At 44.0% G+C, this 23,400-nt stretch overlaps 1 protein-coding gene across 4 annotated transcripts; it reads right to left on the bottom strand.

The window, feature by feature from the left end:
• Positions 1 to 1,219: 1,219 nt before the first annotated feature.
• Positions 1,220 to 22,186, bottom strand: GMNC (geminin coiled-coil domain containing). Of its 4 annotated transcripts, XM_042456179.1 has the most exons (6): positions 21,937 to 22,186; positions 16,014 to 16,211; positions 14,353 to 14,485; positions 10,138 to 10,223; positions 4,707 to 4,823; positions 1,220 to 2,295 (listed from the first exon to the last, which is right to left on the bottom strand). In XM_042456179.1, the coding sequence occupies exons 2-6, from the start codon at positions 16,014 to 16,016 to the stop codon at positions 1,636 to 1,638; spliced, it is 999 nt and encodes a 332-aa protein (XP_042312113.1). In that variant the 5' UTR covers positions 16,017 to 16,211; positions 21,937 to 22,186; the 3' UTR covers positions 1,220 to 1,635. The 4 variants fall into 4 exon arrangements, with proteins under 4 accessions (XP_042312113.1, XP_042312117.1, XP_042312116.1 ...); XM_042456183.1 differs by lacking the exons at positions 16,014 to 16,211; positions 21,937 to 22,186 and adding an exon at positions 11,315 to 11,395 and having other exon boundaries at positions 14,353 to 15,370; XM_042456182.1 differs by lacking the exons at positions 16,014 to 16,211; positions 21,937 to 22,186 and adding an exon at positions 11,315 to 11,392 and having other exon boundaries at positions 14,353 to 15,370.
• Between the last annotated feature and the right edge of the window lie 1,214 nt (positions 22,187 to 23,400).

Below are 23,400 nucleotides of genomic sequence, written 5' to 3'. Positions count from 1 at the left end.
GAAGGAAAAATGCATCCCGGTATCAACACCTGAAAATCTTTGTTCGGCTTGTTTGTCCTGTATTCAGGAATTTAACAGGAAAATAGCAGCAATGCCAGACCTGATGGCAGTGGCACATGTCTATGCAGGACTATGCTGCATGCATGGAAAGGCTTGCTTGACTCACTGTAAATCACCAGAGGCAAGTCTTGAAAGTTGCTTAGAAATCCAGAGCTCAATAGGTAGCAATGGAGAGGAGTTCAAAATGAATTTTCTTCACCATGGGCAGTTCATGGAGTGAGGGGGCCCCACATCCCACATCATTTTTGGGAAAGGTGAAACATTCAGGGCCATGGCAGTGCTATGACAGCTCCCTTGCTTAGCTATCAAGAAGCCTTTCGCTAAACACAGGGAAAAGACCAGTGAGTTGGGGGGGATGTTTGCCAACTGACAATTATGTTCCCCCTGAAAAAGGGGAAGCAGAGGGGCTCAGGGAAGTACAGATGACACCTTTAGGCACTCCATTCTTCAGCTTTAAAGTGAACAAAAAGAGGGACAAGGAGAACAGAGAGGCAGAAGGGACTTCGTGAGAGCCAGAACTGTGTCTCAGCAGTCATTTTCAGTGGCACATGCACCACCACTGCTTTTCATTTAAACTTAACACAAAGGTATATAACTTGAATGTTTGGAGGAGATATTCATAAAAAAACTTAGACGCTCATCTAAGATCTTCTAGGTTTTACCAAAGCACATGATTACTAGAACTGTAAGTAAAATTGAAACAAGTAGCTAAAGACCTTATATGCAAGTAGGAATCATTTTAGGGAAAGGCACCACCTTATTCAGTCCTTCTACTGCCACTGGTTCTTGCCTCGATGCAAACAGAGCCTAGGTCAATGTTTCTGGGTCAGAAGAGGAGGCCTGCAAGCAAAACATGAACCTCAGCAGATCTGTTGTTAAGAACTAAACAGTGATAGCCCATTGTGACCTAGAGAAGCAGGAGGGATCTATAAAAATTACAGAAGGCAGTGGGGTTAAAGAGGTTTCTGAATAGCCAAGATGAAGACAGTAGCTTTGCTCACTTGCATGAGCAATGAATCTTTACAGTCCCTACTTCTTGTCTGCTGAGAGCATGTTGTGTGGCATATGAATGGGTGCTAAATTAGATGGCCATTTAGTCCTTTCAATGTGTTTGTATTAGCCTGGCAAAAATCCTTCTGATGTTCAAGAAAGAGCAAGATTATTTGTCTTTTCTTCTTTTAATTTACCACTTTTAATTTTCCATCTGTAAACACATTAGGAGAGACAGTGTGGCACAGTGGCTGCACATCGGACTAGAACCCTGGGAGACCAGGATTCAAATTCCCCACTTGGCTGTGGAAAACTACTAGATAACCTCAGGTGAGCCACACACTCTCAATTCCAGAAAACCCCATAAGTTGGAAAAGACTTGAAGGCACACAACAACAACAAAGCACATTGGCATGAATGCACTGATGGTCTGATTAGAGTAGACTCATTGCATCAAAAGGGTTGACATATATTGACTCACTATTCAGTTAGGGTCTAGCTGGGGTGAACCATTACAAGTCAAGTCATTATTGGCTGGCAGTGTTGGGATGCAGGTTGGGCTGAGCATGGGGAGAGGACATCCATTCATTCAGGCTCCTTGGGGACCCAGGTGAGTTTCCATCCTCCATCCTCGTCCCTGCGCACAAATGCCTGTCCCTGCCGGAAAGTGTGCGTTTTCACATTGCAGTGGGGGCTTAAGGAGGCAGTGAAGGCCATGTCCATTTGAGTTGGAGAAATGGTCTCTGGTGAGCAGGGCACAATGCCAGGCAGGGGAGTGGCATGGCTCAGGGTGAGCAGAGGATGGCAAGGTCCTGTAGGAAGTGGTGGCAAGTAGGACAAGGATGACATCTTCCTTGGGGTTTCAGGGCTCTCTGTGGCAGGCAGTTCGGCACAGGGATAACCTGCTGGCTGGCCATCCTGAATGTCATAGTCTGTCATCCCAAGGGTACTTCTAAGGAAAGAAGGTTCTGGGGGAAGGTCCAAGGTCAAGGCACTGTAGTTAGCTGGAGAGGAGGACTCATCATCAATAGTGTCAAGGTCTTTGAGCCCAAGGGTTCGTAGGACCCAGGTGTCCACAGGAGGATGGTGGGGATGTTCTTCGCAGGCAGAGAAACTGGCAAGGAGGTTCCGGCGGGCCTTCTGGGGGTGAGACGCCTCATGCTGAAGGGAGCTTTCCATTTTCATCCGTCGCTTGCAGGCTTTGTGGGGCTGGTGAACACCACAGCCATTTTGCAAAAGCAGCTTCTGTTAGGGAGAAATGGAGAACAACCAATAAGCTTGTAGCTCCTTTGAGACTAACTGAAAGAAAGAAGCTGGTAGCACGAGCTATCATAGACTTGAGCCTTCTTCCTCAGATGCATGGAGTGGAGAGTCCAGGGCTGGCCATCCAGCCAGGCCATCCATACATCTATGACCTTCCACTCCATGCATCTGAGGAAGTTGATTCAAATACATGAAAGCTCATGCCATGAGCTTCCCTCCGCTACATGCATCTAAAGTACTCAAGTATATGAAGGTTCATGCTACCAGCTTCTTTTTTTCAGATAGACTCAAAGGTGTTACTAGATCCCTTTGCATACTGATGCTGCAAACTAACACAGTTCAGGGACGTAGATAGGATTTTAGGAAGGGGGGGGCAGACTAAGTACCATTATAATGGGGCTTGGGTGCGGCGGCACAGCAGCACAGACCATTCATTTTTCTAATGGACAGGGGGGTCCGGACCCCAAGAACCCCCCCCCCCTTGGCTACGTCCCTGCACTGCTGTGTCTTTGAATTCTATCATCGGGATGAAATTGGTTATTCTTTGGATATTAAAAGCTGAAAGTGAGGAATGGTTAAAAGAGAGAGAGAGAGAGAAGCTGGAGAATTCTGAGAGCAGTACTACAAAAAAGTAACTCCCCTAGGCTCTCTGATGCACTGTAGCCTTCCTTTATATCAAGGGTGGGCAAATGTGGAGGAGTTGGGCTGCACCATCACTTTTTGGGGTGCCAGGAATGGCATACCGTCACTTTCAACTGCCATTTTTTTTACCAGTTTGGAGGTTAGTTTTCTTGCCTTGGGATTGTCCTCCAGCAAAACATGCTGTCACAGTGAATGTTACACTCAGAATATCTGGTTCCTCACAACACATGTAGTGTTAAGGGATTTCTGACAGCAAAGAATGGAGGCTGGCTTGTGTACATAGTTTACATCTCTAGAAGGCCAGTTTAGATGTCTGGCTTGGAAAGCACCCTTAAACATTTGCAAGAAATTTTGGCTGGATGGAATGTTACCCTGGCAACTTTTAGGGTACTCTAAGTACTGTAGGCTATATTTCAGAGGAAGGAACTGGCAAAACCACCTCTGAGGATTCCTTGCCTAAGAAAACTATGTGCAGTTCATGGGTTTGCCATGTCATCTTGAGTAGGCACATACGTGGGGCCTCATATTGTTCAGATTCAGGCTGTCAGGTTATGGGACAGATAAGTATTTCTTTAAAAAAACAACAACACACAAGTTGGATTCTTCATTCACCAGGCATGGCCTTGGTATTCTCCTGGAGATATCGGGGAAAGAAAATCACCTTCAAAGCTGCCTGTTGCATCCATTTGCCAGCAATTAACTTAATCTAAAAGCAGGGGTGTTGGTAGGTTTCAGTACCAAACAGCCTTGAGTTGCTGCCACAGTACTAGTGCAGTTTGACACCACTTTAATTCTCATGACTCCATCCTATAGAATCCTGGGATCTGTAGTTTGTTGTGGCACCAGAACCCTCTGACTGAATAGGTTAAATATCTCACAAATCTACAAATCCCAGACTCCCCTAGCATTGAGCCATGGCAGTTAAAGCAATGTCAAACCGCATGCAGTTCTGCAGTATAGATGTGGCCTTGCATAAGCCTGGCATTGCAGCCAATGCCAACGCAAAACTGACTCAGGCGCAACACCCCTCTCAATCCAATGGAAGCATATTTGCAGCAGATCAGTTCCTTCATCCAGGCCAGGTTTGTTAGAATGTCCTAGGCTCTATCTGCGCTGCAGAATTAACGCAGTTTGGCACTGCTTTAACTGCCATGGCTCAGTGCTACCGGATTCTGAAAATTATAGTTTTGTGAGACATTTAGCCCTCTCTGTCAGAGAGCTCTGGTGCCATGACAAACTACAAATCCCAGGATTCCACAGAATGGAGCCATGGCACTTAAAGCAGTGTCAAACTGCATTCATTCTGCAGTGAACATGCAGCCTGAATAAAGTGTGGATTATCTGTCCCAGATTTTCTATAGTGTGTCTAGGAAGGTTCAAATACTTGATCCTTGGCTTTGGGACTAGGAATGGTGAAATTCAAAGATATAGCTGTGTTATATAGAAGCAGTATGTTGAGAAGTCTTGTAGCACCTTTGAGACTAACTGAAAGAAAGAAGTTGGCAGAATGAGCTTTCATAGACTTAAGTCTACTTTGTCAGATGAAGTAGACTTTAGTCTACGAAAGCTCATGCTGACAACTTCTTTCTTTCAATTAGGCTCAAAGGTACTACAAGACCTCTTTACATACTGGACCTCAGAATGGTAAAGGTTGCATGTTTTATGAGGAATCTACAGTTTTACTGTTGAGAACACGGTGAGCAGCTACAACTCTCCTCACATGGATGCTCTGAGCAGAGAGTTGCACCTACCTTGGTCTTTTCCTCCAACTGCTTGACCAGAGCAGAATTCAGGAACTGCCTGAGGTGGTTGTTTTCCTCTTGCAATCGTGCTAACTCTTCCTCCTTCTGCAGCAAGGTGTCTTGAAGCTGGAAGTCAAAGAGAGGCTACAACAGGGCACAGATCCAAAGCTCTGCAACTAAAATGACTAACACCCATCTCCACCCCCAACCTGTGGAAATTGGTATGTACTATTTGGAACTTGATCCATGGGAGGAACCTTATGTCTCAGGAGAGCAAAAGAGACCAAGAGAATGACTGTTGCAGGCTCACGTTTGACTTTTCCTGTTCTTCTGCAAATTATTTGAAGAGATTCCTTTGAAAAATGTAACCACAAGGGCACACACAAAAAAGGTGTGCAGCAGGAAACAGCCGATAGGGAACAATGCCCAGAGTGCAAATATGCCAAGATTAGCTGCATCACAGTCCAAGGTTACTAGTTCAAAGCCTTCTCTATTTTTAGAAGGTCTCAGCCATAGCATCCAAGAGCTGGAAGAGACCTCAAGGGCCATCCAATCCAGCCCTATTGTGCCATGCAGGTAGGCACCATTCAAGCACTCCCTGTGACAGATGGCCATCCAGCATCTGTTTAAAAACCTCCAAAGGAGACTCCGCCACCCTCCAAGTTGAACAACATTTACTGTCATGAAGTTCTTCTTAATGCTGAGGCAGAATCTCTTTTCTTGTACCTTGCATCCATTGTTCCAGGTCCTAGTCTCTGGAGCAACAGAAATAAGCTCACTCCATCCTTCATACGACATCCCTTCCAATATTTAAACATAGCTATCATATCACCTCTTAACTTTCTCTTCCCCAAGCTAAACATATGCAGCTCCCTAAGCCACTCACTAGAAGGCTTGCTAATTTCCAGACCTTTCACCATTTTGGCTGACCTCCTGTGGACAAGATGAATTTTTCTTTCTTTCTTTCTTTCTTTTTTAATTTTTTAAAATTTAATTAATTAATTAAATTAATCCCAACTACATTACGTAACTTGAGATTTCTCTAGCCACTGAAGTAAACTGTACCTGCTTCAGATTTCCTTGTCAATTTTTGCAATGTATGCGCTTCCTATAGGGTGGGAAAAAACTTTTTGGACAACTTTTAACTTGCCTTAAGTCCCATCTTTGGGGAGGGAGGGAGGGGTTATAAATAAATAAAGAAGAAGAGGAGGAGGAGGAGGAGGAGGAGGAGGTGGTGGTGGAGCAGGAGGAAGGAGAAGAAGGCAACAGAGGAAGAAAAACAAGCAAGAGGAGAAGGGGAGGAAGGAGGAGGAAGAGGGAGAAGAGAATGAAGAAAAAGGAGAAGACAGAACAGGAGGAGGAGGAGGAGGAGGAGGAGGAGGAGGAGGAGGAGGAGGGAAATGGGGACGAGAAGGATGGAGAAATGAAGAAAGGGTGGGAGGAGGAGGCCATCACTACCATTCATCGCCTTGAGTCACTATATTCGAAGAAAGGCAGGATATAAGGAAATAAATAAATAAATAAATAAATAATACCAATAGAATTCCCTGGAACTACAATTTATAGTCACTTGGGACTATAATTCCCAGAATCCCCCTGCAAGAGGTTTTATCGTACCAAAAAGTAAATCCCCCAAGCTCTTGTCTTCCCAATGTGTTTTAATTTGCTTTGTATACCACTCTTCCATGTCTGATCATTCAGGGCAATATGCTGTGGGAGGACAGAGGAGTAGGACCTTCCCTGCTGCTGTGGCACCTCAGTTGTGGAACACACTTCCCTTGGAAGCCTGGCTGGCACTGGCATTGCCATCACTCTGTGGCCAAATGTGGTGGTTCTCTAAAGCCTTTGGGGCCTAATTGATTTTACACAGATGTTCATATGTAAGTTATTTTAAATCATTCTAGACTCTTAACTATTTTAATCATCTTTTTTAATTACTAAAATTTTTAACCTTTTAAAATCACTCCAAAAATTCACACTGTTGTGAATTGTCAGCTTGGGTTTTTACTGTATGCCACTTGGAGATCTCTGCATAGAGGGTGAGGCAGAAATATTTTGAATGAAAATAAATAAAATTGGGGCTACGGACTGGTGGGAGTTAATGGATCATTGCTGTTTTAAAGAAATAATAATTTATCTTCTTCAATAATCAATATTAAAACAAAAATGTGAAATTTTCAGTGCCTATTTTTATTTTGGTGGGCCCGTCCCACCAAAATTATGTGCCAGATCTTGTAAATTGTTGTGCTGGTGTTTGTGTTTGTATGTTTATTGATGTTTGTTTTAATTTGATTTTAACTTTTTGATTGTTTAATCTCATTTTAACTTTTTATCTTGTGGGTTTTTAATGATACAGGTCGAGTCTCCCTTAACCAGAATTCCAAAATTCAAAATACTCCAAAGATCCTTTTTTTTTCATGGATGGCTGAGATAGTGACTCTTTTCTTTGTAATGGTTGGATGTGCACCAACTTTGTTTCATGCACAAAATGATTAAAATATTATATAGATTTACCTTCAGTTGATTTGTACAGGGTGTATATGAAATATAAATGAATTTTGTCTTTAGACTTGGCTCCCATGTCCAAGATATGTATATGCAAATATTCCAAAATTTGAAAAACTCAGAAATCCCAAACAATTCTGGTACCATGCATTTTGGATAAAAGAGACTCAGCTTCTATGTTTATTTTTAATTTGTTGACTCTTGAACTGGAAAAAAAGATGGGATATAAATGAATGAATGAATGAATGAATGAATGAAGGGTCCTGAAAGAGACACACAGACCTGTCTAGCATTTCATGTCTCTTTTTCTCCTAGCATCCTTCCTTCTGGTGTTTTAAAACAACCAGTCATTACGGCAACTTAATCCCCACCACACACCAGTTTCACAGCCCAAAAACAACCTGGCATCCTGCAAGGATTATTGTCTATGCCAACAAATTTTTCCATCTGCTTAAACTATGCCAGGTTTAATCTCCTTTGGCATAATATCAGTTTAGCATCAGGGAGATGCATAGCAGTGGCCAACTCAGGCCCTGTCTCCATGGGCCAAATATAAAATGGGCTTCTGGTTCTGGTGCAATCAGATGGGATACAGCCGGTCTATTCAGCAGCAGAACTGGGTTTTCCCACAATTACTTTGGCTTTTAATAAGTCCCCGTTTGCTCTGGATCTTCCCAGGAGATCTGGAGCCCTCCATTCTGATGTCAGGCAGCTAACTATGGGGCCATTCAGACTACCTTTTACTTCGAATCAGAAACCGAATTAATCATGGGAAGTTCATATTTGCCCCAAATCTCCCACAAGCAAATCCGAGGCTTGCACACCCATTCTGGGGCAAATGTCCCTTAGCTTGGGTCTTTTGAAAGCGGAGTAAAAGATGTACCGTTTGGGGGGAAAAAACAGGTTTGGCGAATATGAACTTGTCCCTGATCATGATTGAGGCAAGTTCAGGGGAGGGATTTAGGTCAGAGGGAGGGCAGAGGGCAGAACATTCCTCCCCTTCATTGGAGAAGGAGGAGGAGGAGGAAGGAGCCAGAGGAAGGATGCAAAGGGCAATCGGGGGTAATGGAGTGGGAGGATGGAGCTGGAGAAAGGGTCAATTCAGTGCAGGTCAAAGGGAGGGCAGGGAACAGAGCAAGCCTCCGCTCTCGCAGGCAGCTTTCTCTCTCTTTTTATTTTATTTTTTATTTTTGACAGACTATGCATATGCTTTTTGCTACAGGTAGATACATATATAGATAGAATGTGTGTCTGCTTGTGCGACTTTCCCTTTCATTTCCTTGCTCCCAGCACGGCACTTTGCAATAGACTTTTTTTCTAAATTATTTTTATATGCGAATGCTACAATGCGAATGATACAGATGTTTCCCTTTCAATTTGGCAAATTGATACAGAATGCTTTTGCTACTTTATGTGTCTGTAAGGCATTCTGAGGTGGTTTAGGGAAAGCAAGAGGATGCAGAGATGCCATTTGGGGTGAGGAATAATAATAATAATAATAATAATAATAATAATAATAATAGTTGTTGTTGTTGTTGTTGTTGCTGTTGTTGTTGTTATTATTATTATTATTATATGTGTATGAGGCATTATGGGGTTGCAAGAAGGGAGGATGCAGAGATTGCATTAGAATGCATTTTGGGGTTGAAAAGTGGAGGCAGTGGAAGATCCATAATCTGTAGTGACCCAAATACACACAACACGCACACACACACCTGGAGGTTTTTAAATTTGACAGCATCTGTGCATACTGCCGCCTGTTTTTTTTTTTTTTTTAAGGAGGGGGGAAGCACACTTCTGATTGCCCAATGGCTGCAGGAAACGTCACCCTGACGAAAGCGGAACTGTTTGATTGACAGCAAAGGTGCCTTCATTTTAAACCGGTACCTGCAAATGTGAACTCTCCAGAAGAGCTGTAAGGGCATTCAGGGTTTAATTACCCCGACTGAGGTAATTCTTTAGTGGGCACTTGCTTCCGGAGAGATTTGGGAGGGGGGGACCCGATTCTGCCCAGTTCCATCCAGCGCAAATAGGTGAGTCTGAATGGTGCCTATATGTATGCCCCACTGGGCTGCCTGGTGCATCCAGTGCTGCCACCAGTTGCTTGCTCTGAGGTTTAAACAAGGTGCTCGGCCATGTGGCCATTGCTGGGTGCTTTGGTCTGACCACAGAGCAATAGCAGTTGCTCAGTCTAAGCAGTGGTTGATAACTCAGCAGCAGTGATGGATGACTCGAGCAGCTCAGCAGGATGTGCGCGCAGTCAACTGCTCAGCTTCAGAATGGACAACTTTGCAACAGAGGAGGAGCAAAGCTGGTTATTCCTGGGGGGGGGGGGAATGTTTCAAACTGCAAGTTTTTATGATTTTGGTGTGTTTTTTTCTTTGGAGTTTGGAATACTTGTACTTACATATATGTGCATGAAGAAATATCTTGGACATGGGAGCCAACTGAAACACAGAATTGATTTATGTTTCAAATACATCTTATACACCTAGCCTGAAGGTAATTTTATATGCTATTTTTAAAATAATTTTGTGCATGAAACAAAGTTTGTGTACAATGAACTATCAGAAAGCAAATGTATCATTATGTCAGCAACCCATGTTAAAAGTTTTGGATTTTGGAGTATTTCAAATGTCAGAATTCTGTGTGAAGGAAACTCAACCTGTATTTGTACTGCTGTAGTTAACTGCCATCAAATTGACTTAACTTATGGCAACCTGCTAAATGAGAGACCTCCAAGTCATCTTGTCATCAATAACCCTGCTCAGGTCTTGCAAAGTAAAGACAGCTATTGTGGTTTCTATTGTGGAGTCTATCCACCTGTAGATATATCTCTTTTGAACTCAGGGATAGAAATAACTTTGTCCTAGAATTTGTTTGGGTGGTCCAAATTTCTTAACTTTTAAGCTCTTGATAGGATCACGCCAGTTACCTGTTTGTTTCTGTAAAGCTGTGTGCATAGCTGGTCACAAGTCCCAACATCCTCTTGAAGGGTTGTCTCCAAACTGCAGAACCCATCTGCGCCAAGAATGAGAGAGAATGAGAAGTCAAAGAGTTCAGAAAGAGAACCTGGGAGCAAACAGCAGCTTCTGTCATTGCAACTTCCCTTCAGAGAAATGTACAGAAGCCAGAATTTGTGTTGGTGCTCAGAGCTAATGCTTGTATTTCTTGCAGGGTTATGCACCAGTAAAGGCTAGCATGGTGTAGTGGTTAGAGTTCTAGGCTAGGACAGGCTGGGGGTGAGGGGGGTTAGTATGCCCTCTAGGAGACTGGGAGTGTTTTTCCATGTTTTGGACCAATGTGAGGCAATTTATAGCCCATAGGCCACATTTTCTCCACTCCTTTCCAAAAGGAACAATTTAATAGATTTGACATTCTCAGATCAAACTACACACAGGATTGTCCTGAGGCAGAACAAGGAATCTTCTGGCACTGCAGTGAAAAATTGGATCTTGGAAGTTAAACAGGATCGGCCCTGGTTTATTGGAGACTGCTAATAAATCCCAGGTGCTAGAGGCTATATTTCAGAGGAAGGGACTAGCAAAACCATCTCTGAGGACTCCTGGCCTAAGGAAACCCTATGAAGTTCATGTGGTCCCCATAAGTCAACAGGGAACATGAAGGTACATCCACAAACACACATCCTTCTAACTAAAAACCAGAGCTTGGAAAAGTTACTTTTTAATATATTAGCCACCTTGAGTCTCTGTGTCAGGAGGAAGGTGGGATATAAATAAATAAATAAATAAATAAATAAATAAATAAATAAATAAAATGAATACTAAAAGGTTGTATGTACAGCACTGTGTAAATTTACAGTGCTTTATAAATAAAGGTTAATAATAATAATAATAATAATAATAATAAATAAATAAATAAATAATAATAATTATATTACAACTGGTCATGCTGGTTGGGAGAAAGGGATGAAGCCCTGAAAAGCAACATTTCCAAACTGTTTTGCAAAAAGCATCCCTCCTTCTCTTAATTCCCCTTGATCGCCAAGCTTTCTGCTGTGGTTTGCCAAACATTCCTGTTCTGAGCCATTCTTGGCTTCTAGGGGGCAGAAGAGAATCTGGAGAGGCCCTAGAGTACGATTTAGGACCCACTTGGGAGACAAAGAGAAGCCATTCCCCTCTCTTATGAGCATCTCTGACTGAGCCACTTCCCACCAGAAAGATTGCAATCTGCTTGAAAAAGAGAATTAAAAAATGAGGAGTAACCACAAGATCATTTCATGTATTCCCAGGAGCAGAAAGGGTTAATTAGTGGGTAGGGGATGAACAACAACAACAAGAGCCCCTTGTGGACAACAGTGCAGACCCAGGAGAGTCCACTATTAGATTATTTGCAACATTCCATTTATGGGATTAGGGAAGGATGAATAATCCAGAGCAATGTGGGATTTGGAGGAGGAGTATGGCCCATGGTCCTGCATTGGCCTCCAAGGCCATTTTTGTGGTCCCAAGATAACCACCTATTTTTGAGCCCAAACACCCCAGGGGCATGAGGACAATGCTCCCCCCCCCCCCCAGTAGTTTTAGGCCTGGGAGAGATAGTTTTGTTTAATTTGATTTTGCTTTTTGAAATAGGGAATGACCCAGAAATTGACGTCTGCAGTTTTGGAGTACATAAAATGATTTTTTTTCCTGTGCAGCAATATTATTTTCCATGATAGGGTAGCCTTAGTGTCACCATAATTCAGAAATGACTTGAAGGCACACAACAACAACAGTAACCTGTTCTGTCATGCTAAATCGTTACATTTTTGGTACTTTTTAATTTTCTGCAATCAGTTTCAGCTGCATGTCACCCTGAGATCTTGTGAAAGAGGGCAGGAAATAAATGAAAATAATTGTGATGATCTGCATAGATTCTTTAACTGACGTTGAGTTTGGATTTTTCTTTTACTGATTAAATGGTTAATTTGCAGAAATTTATTGTACTATCAACAGTCAGAAGCCAGTGGGATGTAGTGGTGTAAGAACTTTGGAGACCAGGGTTCAAATCCTGGCTTGGCCATGGAAACTCACTGGGTGACCTAGGACAAGTCGCACTCTCTCAGCCTCAGAAGATGACAGTGGATTGCCAAAATGCTATACAATCATTTCTTACACATACTCACACCACACACATACAAAATGTAAGTATCTAGAAATTAATTTCTGGATTTGAAAATCAGGATTTTAAAAAAGTATCATCATTGGGTGGAGGGGGGATCCATGCAATCTATTCAAGAGATGAATTGCTGGAGTATCTTTTCCTTTCCCCTGCCTAAAAGAGTAACAACCTGACCCTGTAATAAACTTGTTCTGTCTCTTTGCTGGCCTCAGGAGTTTGAGTTGCTGCAAATGCAGACTTTTTCCTTTTCAACTCTGCTCCACTCAAAAAATCCCTGGGAGTTGTAGTTTGGTAAAAGTGTCAAAAATTCTGTTAAAAACCTTTTGCAGAAACTTAGTTCCCAAGGTCCTCCTCTAAACAACAATTCAACTGGTGTTTTAAAGCATCAACAAACTGCAGAGCTACCTCTAAAAGCAGTGTTTCCAAGAGGCTTCACACAGTTTCTGTGTCAAGTGTTGAACCTTCTTAAATCCAGAGCAGACAGCTTGCAGGTTTTGCTGTGCACTGAGAGTGTGATGAGATTATTTCTTTCATGGTGGCTAGTGGATTCAGTTTCAGTGGGATGATGGTGGTGGAAAATCCACTCCGGGATTTGATCTGAACTTTAAAGGTGTTATCCAAAAATTCTGAAGCTATTTGGGGGTTCAGTACCCTGGATAGCTCTTTTGAGCTGCTGCAAACTGACACCCACAGCAGACATGGAAGTCACCAGCCACTGCAGGTGATGTGTGTGGTGTGCACTTTCAAGTTATTTCTGCCTTATGGTGACCCTAAGATGAACCTATCACAGGGTTTTCTTGGAAAGCTTCTTCAGAGGGGGTTTGCCATTTCCATCCACTGAGGCTGAGAGAGTGTGACTTGCCCAAGGTCACCCAGTGGGTTTCATGGCCAAACAGGAATTGAACGGAGTCTAATTCTTTGGGGTTTTTAAAACAGAGGCTGGATGACCATCTGTTGGGGGTGCTTTGGTTGTGATTTCCTGCAGGGGTTTGGACTTGATGGCCCTTGAGGTCTCTTCCAACTCTATGATTCTATGGTCTGAAACAGATGGCTGCTTTGGGGGTGTGGAGTTCAGATGACACATGCCCCAAAAGTGGCCACATTGCAAACATTCAATGGATAATGGAGCACACAAGGGAATTCCAAAAGAACCTAGGTCACCAGATTCAGGTTGCTTCCACATTGCAAAAATAGTCCAGGCTGACACCTCCTTAACTGCCCTGGCTATGGAATTCTTGGGATTTTAGTTTGTTGAGGCTCTGGAGCTCTCTGACAGAGAAGGCTAAATGTCTCACAAAACTAAAGTTCCCAAAATTCCATAGCATTGAACCATGGCAGTTAAAGTGGTGTCAACCTGGATTATTTCTGCAGTGCAGATGCAGCCTCAGAATCATAATCCAGCACTCAAACCACTTCATCACCCTGGCTGTCACAAAACTGCAAATCCCAGGGACCTGTAGGGTGGAGTCATGGCAGTTAAAGCTATGTCAAACTGCATTATTTCTACTGTGTAAATGCACCCTAGGTTGGCTCCCTTTGTACCCTCCTTGCACCAGCAGGCAAATGCTTTTTTATTTGAACAGCCACTTGGCCACTAAATGACTATGCAGAAAGTTCTCCAATGGTGTGTGCTTGACATTTTACTGTTCTTGTCATGTTTTTAAATAATTTTATATTGTTTTAAAGCACTGGTGTTTTAATATTGTACAGTCAGTTTTAATATTGTTTTAATCTGGCAGGTTTATCCAGATGATTTTTAAACTCAATTAAATCATCTTGACTTCCAAGGAGATTTCTGGCTTCATCTGTTCTAAGGCCCATTTGTTTGATTTTTTGGCTGTCCCCTTTAAGAGTGGGAACACAGAGGTCTAAACAGGGTTAGCACTCGATTCGCTTCATAGGCTGAAGGTTGGACTGGATGACCCCTGGGTGTCTCTTTGAGCCTGGTACGGAAAGGCTGATGGAAGGGGCTTTGAGGAAGGATGCCATGTGCCCTCCTCCTACCTGGCGACTGACTGGCACTTACCTGCTACTAGCTGGGTCCCCAGTGATGCTTCCTCCTCACCAGTGCCTTCTTCATTCTCTTCTTCTTCCTCCTCTTCTTCCTCTTCTTCCTCCTCCTCCTCACCTTCCTCCTGCCAGACTGACTCCAGCCACGACTCCAGCCAAAGCAAAGCAGAGAGAGTCAGACCACTGAGTGTGGCTAAGGAAATACTTTAAGGTGGACTACAACACCCCCCAGCCAGGTCCTATTGGGAGGACTGCCAATCCCAGAATCCCCAGGACAGTGAATCCCTTTCCACTATTTGGAGGACTTCAGTTTCTAGAGCATGTGCGCGCACACACACACACACCAGGTAGGGTCCTCTTTCCTGTAGGGCAGGGTGATCAGATGTCGCAACCATAAAATGTAGGGCAGTCAAGAAAAATGTAGGACATTCCCCAATAAAACCTTTTAAAAAACCCCACTCCTATAAATGTAAATTTATGCTTCTTTGTCATTCTCCAAATGCAGGATATTTTGGAATACCTCCTGAACAAAAAAGCTGAAATGTAGAGAAAAGGAGGACCTCTGATCACCCTATTGAAGGGAAACTATAATGCCCAGAACCACCCATTCTTCATAGCCAGGTCCCTTGTCACTTTCTAGGAGGACTACAATTCCCAGCATCCTCTGGCCCAGACACTTTTCTTTTTACGAACCTTCTGGGAAGACTTACACCTCCCAGTATCCTCCAGCCACGTCCATTTTCTTATTTCAATGGGAAGACTGCAATTCCCAAAATCCCCTGACATAGACACTTTTCTTTACTTCACAGAAGAACGACAGGTCCCAGCATCCCCTGGCTAGAGTCATTAAAAAACCCAACAACCCTTAAATGGCAGGACTTGTGAAAATCCCCTGCCCAGGATCCCCCCTTGCCTTCACACCTGAGCGCATCCTTAGCGAAAGGCGCTCAGGTGCGATGCGAAGCGCAACTCAAGACAAGGAGTCGCCAGGAGAGGGATGGAGGGCTCAGATGGCTCTCTTTGGGGGGGGGGGGGGCCCCTTTTTTCCGGGGGGGGGGATCTGGATCGTACCCCTTCTCTCTCCAACAAATAGACTCACCAGGAGCTTTATTTCTCCAAGGGGTCCCTCTCCAAGAACCATCCTTTCCATCCCACCAGCAAGTCCCATAAAAAATACCCATGCCCTGTTTTGCCCCATAGACTTCCCCAAGAAGCAACCCCCCTCCCCACCTCCAGACCGTCCCCAGGAAGAACCCCCCCTCCCCACGGCCAGCCCCCCTTTTCTGCTGGAGATGCTCCGGACTCACTCCTTGGAAGCCTATCTCTATGGCAGCCAAAGGCAGCCCCCCCCCAAAAAAAAGTGGTGGGTGCCCCAGAAAGACTTTGGGGAAGAAGCAACCCAAGAGTGTTCCCTTGGAAAAGTCAGGGACTAGAGCAACTAGAGAGACTCCTGAAAGACCCCCGAAAAATCAGTGCCCCCCCATTCCTGCCCATGCCAAGGAGGGTCCCCCCCTTCCCTCTCCAACTTAACATCTGGAAACGCATCTCTGTGTGCAACCAAAGGCAGGGGTCCCCCCCCGGGGAAAAAAGTCAGGAACCCAGAGCCCCCCACCAAAAGACCCCCCCCCTAAAACCAGTGCTCCTCATTTCTGTCCCCTTCTCTCCTCTCCAACTTACCATCTGGGAGGCTGAGGGTCTCCCTCGCAGCGCCAGCGAAGTGCCTGAAGGAGGGAAGGGCCGGGAGGCGAGTTCTAATCCTAGGACCAGTGCCCAGGGTGACGCCCAAGCCGCCTGATGTCTGGGGAAGGTGGGAACTTGGGGGGACAGGTTCTCCAACGGTGACGCCAGCCTTGGGGTGTGTGTGAAGGGGGGATCCTAGTGAGGAAGGAGGGGGAAAGGATGGGGGGAGGAGAAAGTGAAAGGAGAACAAGCGAAAGATTTGCAGACTGGGTTTGGAGGGAGGGAAGCGCCTGGGGTGTTTGTTAGATGGCCAAAGAAGCACTCAGTGCCCACGTCCCCACCTTAGGCGAGTCACACTCAGCCTCATTGAGGGCCAGCCCCTTCTGAACCAATCTTGCCAATAAAACCCCAGGATAGGGTCTCCTTTGTTGGTGTGTGTCTCCAAGTCTTTTTCTGACTTATGGCGGCCCTTAGTTTCTTTGAGGGGGGGTACTGCCCTTGCCATTCTCTGAGGCTGAGAGAGTGTGACTTGCCCAAGGTCACCCATGGGTTTGCATAGCCGAGGCAGGATTTGAACCCTGCTCTCTAGAGTTGCTGTCCAACACTCAAACTACTACACCACATTGGCTCTCCATACAACACCATACAGAAGCCTTTGTGATTTTTTTTTTGCACTCATGTTATTCATTCATAATAATTCTTGGATATTACTGGATATCATGGTAATAATTGTGGCATAAACAACAAGCAAAATTAAAACTATACTTTTAAATTACAACATCTTATGGACAGCCTAAATATATTTACATATGTATATGTATCCACCAGGAGCCCTGGTGGCACAGTGGTTAAATGCAGTTCTGCAGCCACTCACCCACAAACCATAAGGTTGTGAGTTCAATCCCAGCCAGGGCTCAAGTTGACTCAGGCTTGCATCCTTCAGAGGTCACTAAAATGAGTATCCAGCATTGGAGACTGCTTAGGTGGTATGAAGTGGTATATCAATGAAGCTGCTGTTGCTACATACACAGACGTAGTTTCATGTGGCTGAAGTGAACATTTGGTAAAATGTGATGTTTTTAAAGAAATTTATATATATATATATATATATATATATATATATATATATAATTTTTTAAAAAAATAAAATTTAAAATCTGGGTCCTCTCTTTTCTCCTCCGGCTGAACCTCACCGCATTCACACAATCTTTTCAATGTTTTAAAGGGACACAAGCAAACACTGCAGCCTGTTTGTGCCAAAAGGCAGATGTTTGAGGAGCAGTGCTGTCACACACCCCTTCTGGTGTCTGATGGAAAATGTATCCATTGCATTCTCCTTTCCCTCCGATCTCATTCTATCTAAACATGTGACTTTGGTCACTCACTCTTGGAGGCTCTTTAACAGACTCTTTCTCAAGATTCTAACCAGTCTGAGTGAGGTTAACAGTCTCTTCCTGCTATATTAAAGATGATGAGAGCTTCTCTCTCTACCCAAGCCATCATCAGTTATGATAGGATTTATATTTATTAAAGTCATTATTATTTGTTTTTAAACTACAAACTGCATGTTTGTCATTTTTGGAGTAAGTCTTTATTCTTTAGCAAGGCAGATTTGGAATAAATAGGCTGACCCACACTTTTGCTGTTTGCTGATGAAAGCTGGACTCTAACAATTTTAACTTTCATACTTGCATATTTTTGTTTCCCTTTGAAAGGGTTAACACCCTGGGGAACTCAAATTGCACCCCACAGTGTCACCCAGTGCAATCCACACCCCCAGCACCTCCCTACTGATTCTACTGCATAAACTTGGTCTGCTTCCTCAGATGCATGGAGTGAACAGGTGCCCAGGAAGCACATTCATAATTAAACTGCAAGAATAACCATAGAAATACAAAACTTGTGAGTGTGTTGATGCATATGGTGATCCCTATGACAGCCAGTGTGGCATAGTGGTTTGGGCCTTGGACTATGACTCTGGAGACCAGGGTTTGATTCCCTGCTCAGTCATGAAACCCACTGGGGGACCTTCTGCAAGTCACACACTCTCAGCCTCAGGGAAGGCAATGGCAAGCCTTTTCTGAACACATTTTGCCAAGAAAACCTAACAATAGGTCTCCCTTAGGGTCACCATATGTTGGAAATTAAGCCACACAACAACAAGAACAAATGGAGAACCATGCATCTAAGGATGCATACAGTTTCTTTTCAAGTTTGGGGGGAAATGATCAACTTTACTAGCAGTTCAGATCACTATCACAAGAGGACATGCCCAAAGTGCCATCAGTTTCTGGTCCCTGTTATTGAGTTTACATGTGGTGTAGAGGTTTGAGTGTTGGGGGCCAGGATTCGATTCCCAGCTTGGCCATGAAACCCACTGGGTGACCTTGGGCAAGTCACACTCTCTCAGCCTCAAGGGAAGGCAATGGCAAACCTCCTCCAAGCAAATGTTGCCAAGAAAAACTCATGTTAGGGTTGCCATAAGTTGGAAATAACTTGAAAGTACACAGCACACACACACACACACACACACACACACACACACACACACTTTGAATATGTCTTCCTGTATGGCAGGGGGTTGGCATAGATGGCCCTTAGGGGTCACTTCCAACTCTATGATTCTATAAACTATTTGGCATGTGAAAAGTATCAATGTGCTTTTTGCTCATTAAAGTCCATTAACTGGGCATTATTTTTCTCCTTACGATGAGCATGCATTCATTTGAAATGGGCATTTGTGTTCATAAACATAAACATTTCAGCTTCCACCATTCTCTCAGTGATGTCCATTGGAAGTAAAGTGATGAACATTAATTTTATTTATTTCACGTACACTCCATCTTCCCCCAATATGAATCCCATAACAACTCCCAATATAAGTTAAAATAAAATAGCTGAAATAATATGTGGTGCAGAAGTTTGATTGTTGTTTTTTTAAAAACAAAACATTAAATTGTTGTTGTTATTGCTGTTGTTATCTTCCCATTGTTTCAGAAAACCCTGTGATAGGTTCACCGTAAGTCAGAAATAACTTGAGAGCACACAACAACAAGATATATATTGGATATAGGGAGAGATTGATCCTTTCCAGTATGTGTCTCTCTGTGTGTATTCCAGGAAGGATAAAGAAATGAATCTTTGAGTAGAGGAGAAATATCCAGGAATGAGTTCAGAAAGGTGAGGAGTGAGAGAGATTGCAGATGAACTGGGAGGCAGAGGACCAGCTTTCCTCCGCCACCGCCTCATTTTAGGGTTAAGAAGCATTGACCTGTAGAGCTGCAGGATGGGAGGTTAAACATTAGCAGGGAGGGAATTATTCCTCACCGTGACTCCTCCATCAGTTCAGGTCCTATCAGCTATCAGCCTCCCTGGCAAGGTGGAACCACCTTGGAGATGTTCAGAGCAAAGGTCATCCCCAGGACACTTAGGAGGAGTCATCCCATCTGGTGCTTTCTGAACATGTATGTTGGACTACGGTGTCCATCATCCTGAACCAGCATGGCCATTGTTGGCTAGGGACAATGGGAGTTGCATCCCAACCCATCTGGAGGACACCTGGATGGAGAAGACTGCTCAAAGTGCAGGAACACTAAGGATTACTTAGTGTCAAGAATACTATTATTTGGTTCTCTTAATGAAACTGCTTTCACTGGTGGCCTTCATTAGTTTGGAAAATTACTCTCCTCAGCTGCAATTCCTAGTGGCCATGATGTCTGGGGATTCTGGGAGCTGAGGTTCAAAAAAGTAGCTTGTCCATTTATGGCATAAGATGGCTTTGTTAAGAATATTATCACAGAGCATGTTGATCTTGCAGAACCATTTCTAAACTAACAAATTTACTTTCCAATCGGCATGGATTTTGTTGCACAATTACAGTTACAGGGAATATTAAGGAAACTGAACAAGTGAAGGACAATTTGTTTGGTAAATATCCATGCCAGCAGGTATGCCTGGAGTTATCTTTTTTTACAAAGTCAAGTACGAAAGCAAGTTGTTGTTGTTGTGGTGTGCCTTCAAATTGTTTCTGACTTATGACAACTCTAAGGTGAACTTATTAATTGGTTTTCTGTACAAGATTTGTTTAGAGGGGTTTGTGCTATTGCATTTCTCTGAGGTTGAGACAGTGTGACTTGTCTATGAACACCCAGAAGGTTTCCATGGCCTAGCAGAGATTCAAACTCAGGTCATAAATGATCAAACTACTACATCATGTTGGCTCGCTTGTGGCAATGAGGATAAAGCCCCATTCCAATTCAGCAGGCAAAGGTCAGCCAGTGTAGTGTAGTAGAAACTCAATGGGCGACCCTGGGTGAGATACTGACTCTCAGCCCCAGAAAACTCCATGGTAGGGTTGCCTTGGTATCATCATAAGTCAGAAACAACTTGTAGGAACACAACAACAATAAGAAGGCAAAAACCAAGCTTCCATATCTCTCAAACCTTTCCACGTTAATATAGTTGTGATAGTCTAATACAGTAGTGGGGGAGGTTTGGTCTGTGGACCCCAAATAGCCCAAGTACATTTTGAAGCTCTCAAGAACCTGTCCTCAAAGAGCTTTGGCCAAAGAAAAATGGCCAAAAAATAATCTAGAAGCTAAAGTTCCCTGGATAGTTCACATAATGAAACTTTTATAAATGCATGAATCATAGAATCCTAGAGTTGGAAGAGACCACAAGCGCCATCCAGTCCAACCCCATTCTGCCATGCAGGAATAGCCAACCAATGTGTATACTGCATGAAGTATAAAAACATAATAGACTGATGCAAACACCTAACATGTTTGAAGGAACAACCAAATGTGAATAAAATAAGAAAGAAAAAAAGAAAGAAAAAGAAAAGTCAAGTGTACCAGCAGCATTACTAGATCAACTACAATGTGATGCTGGACCAGCTTCTCTGGGGTCTGGGGAGGACATTCCACATCTGTGGTGCCAGTACTGAAAAGGTCCTCTTTTTACTACCCACTTGCCTCACCTCATTTGGTGGGTAGGCTCAGAGGAGAACCTCTGAAGATAATCTTTGAGAAGAGAGTGATCTTTGCAACCAGAAGGTCCTAGGTTCAATACCCAACATCTCCTGGTAACCTTGGGAAAAAGTCGTGCCTGGAAACTGGGAGAAAACTCTGCCAGCCAGAGCTGAAAATATTGGAGTAGATGGGCCAAGGGTCTGACTCCTTTCAAGTCTGCTTGCTATGAAGCAGATTCTAGGTTCAGTACTTGGTTTCTCCAGGAAAAACATTCTAAAAGGAACCTTGGTCTGCCAGTCAGAGTTGGTGATTCTGGACTAGATTGAGCCCCTATTGGGTCTATAGCGAGTTCCTTTGTTGAAGATTCCAGGTTCAGTCCCCTCTGGTAGGACTAGGAAAATAATCCTGAATTCTGCAGAGCTATAGCTGCCATCCAGAGCTGATAACATTGGCCTAGTTGGAGTCAGTGGAGGGGCAGCTTTGTTCCAAGGGTTCTTATCAATGGCATTACATTGGAGAAAATTCCTGCCAGTGTGTTTTGATTTACTTAACATTTGTGCCACAATAAAAATAGTCTCCACCTTCACACTGCTATGTATCCTGGTCACCATGCCAGTTAAATCCATTTCAGTTCCTGTCTGTAACACAATGAATGTGGAAAAGTCAAAGTGTGTGTGTGTGTGTGTGTGTGTGTGTGTGTGTGTGTAAATATTTCTGCAAAGGAATTGTAAGCCAGTACAATTTGAGACAGGTAACCCATGCTGCACTTTTTTTAAAAAAAATAGCAATAACTAAAAACTTTAAAATGTTGTTGACTGCTCAGTCATGGCAATTCATGCTCTTTTTCTTTTGACAGGACATCAGTCAGATATGTCAAAGTTTAGCCAATATCTATAAAATGGATAATGAGTAATGGTAATGAAATTAATGATAATGAAAAGACAGCTTACCTGAGGAGAAGATGGTTTTTTGTTTGTTGTGGTTTCAGTCTACCAGAATTCCAGCTGATGACATTCTACATAGAATTTAGAGACATAGCTTTGTTAGACTGGAATAGCAGTATGCAAAGGGATTATATAACAAAGTACAAAGGAAACCTATCAGCTCTTCAAGGCACTTGGCCAGGTACAGACAGACATCGGCTGGCTGTGCTACAAGAACCTTTTGCATAGTGATATTCTAGACTAATACGGAGATGTCTCTGAATTCTTCCCCCATAGAAAGCACCAAATTCAGTCTGATGGAGTGAGAATCCATCAGTTTCTTCAAGGCACTTGCCCAGGTACAGACAGTGCTCATCTTTGTCAACAGTGCTACAAGATCCCTTTGCATTCATTCAAGGCTAGAGTATTAAAAAATGTGGGTGGGTGGGGAGTTGTTGTGAGAACGTACTTTACGCGTAGTCCAGTGGAATTCATTTGGTGACCTGGGTTGGCATTGCTCCAGATTTCCCACACCTCATATATTTCAGAGTGACCCTTTAAAGCCTCTTGCCAGAGGATTTACTAGGCTACTGATGTTCCTATTGCCATCACTCCTGAGTCATGGCCTTGCTGCCTAGTTCCTAGGACTTTTCTGCCTCTCTCCAGACCAAGAGTGCTTGGTGCAGTGTTTCAGCAGACTGCTGGTGCCATAAAAGGTGTGTCTATGGGTTTACTCCTTCTCACTTAATGCCCACTCCTGCCTCTGAATAGAACAAGATAATACATGTCATCAGCGGCGTTTCTAGGGTTGGTGTCACCCAGTGCAGTCAGTCATGGTGGGGATGGGACTTATGGAGGTGGGACTTCCAGTATGGGATTTCTCGTGCATGCGGGAGTGTGCACGCACAGCCGAATCCCTCTGCACACCCCCAGGGAGCAGCTGCATGCCCCTGTGAAGGGCTGGGCAAGAGCCACTGGGACCCAGGGAGGGTGGGAAATGTCCTGCGCACCCACGTGAAGGGCCATGGAAAAGCCCCTAGGACCTGGGGAGGGCCAGGGGCTGACAGGGTGTCACCCCTATCTTCTGGGGTGTCACCCAGTGTGATCCAACTCCCCTGCACTCCCCTAATGACACTACTGCAGGTCATAAGGACAAGGGCCAGCTGGGGGATGGAGTCGGGGCATAGTGTCTCAACGATGCATGCCCCAGCTCCACCCCCACGGCTCTATGACGCCACGTGCTGCTACACATGGCATGGGGCATCATGGTGCTCCTCTGGCTCTGCATCTGGATGATGCCAGTATTGAAGAAGCATCATATAGTTGCGGCTATCGCGCCCTTTCCAAGGCACACAGAGCTGCTTTTTGCGGCTCCTTTTTGTACTCTGGAAAGGCCAGATTGGGGCTGTGGCATGCGGTTGCTGTGGCCCTGATCTGGCTTAAGAAGGGGCGGCTCGAGGCCACCCCTTCGGAATGGTCTGCAGAGCCCCT

This window comes from Sceloporus undulatus, chromosome 3, assembly GCF_019175285.1.
Source record: "Sceloporus undulatus isolate JIND9_A2432 ecotype Alabama chromosome 3, SceUnd_v1.1, whole genome shotgun sequence".
Taxonomy (NCBI): domain Eukaryota; kingdom Metazoa; phylum Chordata; class Lepidosauria; order Squamata; family Phrynosomatidae; genus Sceloporus; species Sceloporus undulatus.
Note: the sequence above shows the minus strand (reverse complement) of the source record. Positions and strands in the feature narration are given on the sequence as shown.

Coding starts and splice junctions, on each gene's coding strand:
- GMNC (XM_042456179.1), bottom strand. Junction 4,824..10,137: donor AGCTTTACAGAAACAAACAG/GTAACTGGCGTG, acceptor TTTGACTTCCAG/CTTCAAGACACCTTGCTGCA. Junction 2,296..4,706: donor AGTTGGAGGAAAAGACCAAG/GTAGGTGCAACT, acceptor TCTCCCTAACAG/AAGCTGCTTTTGCAAAATGG.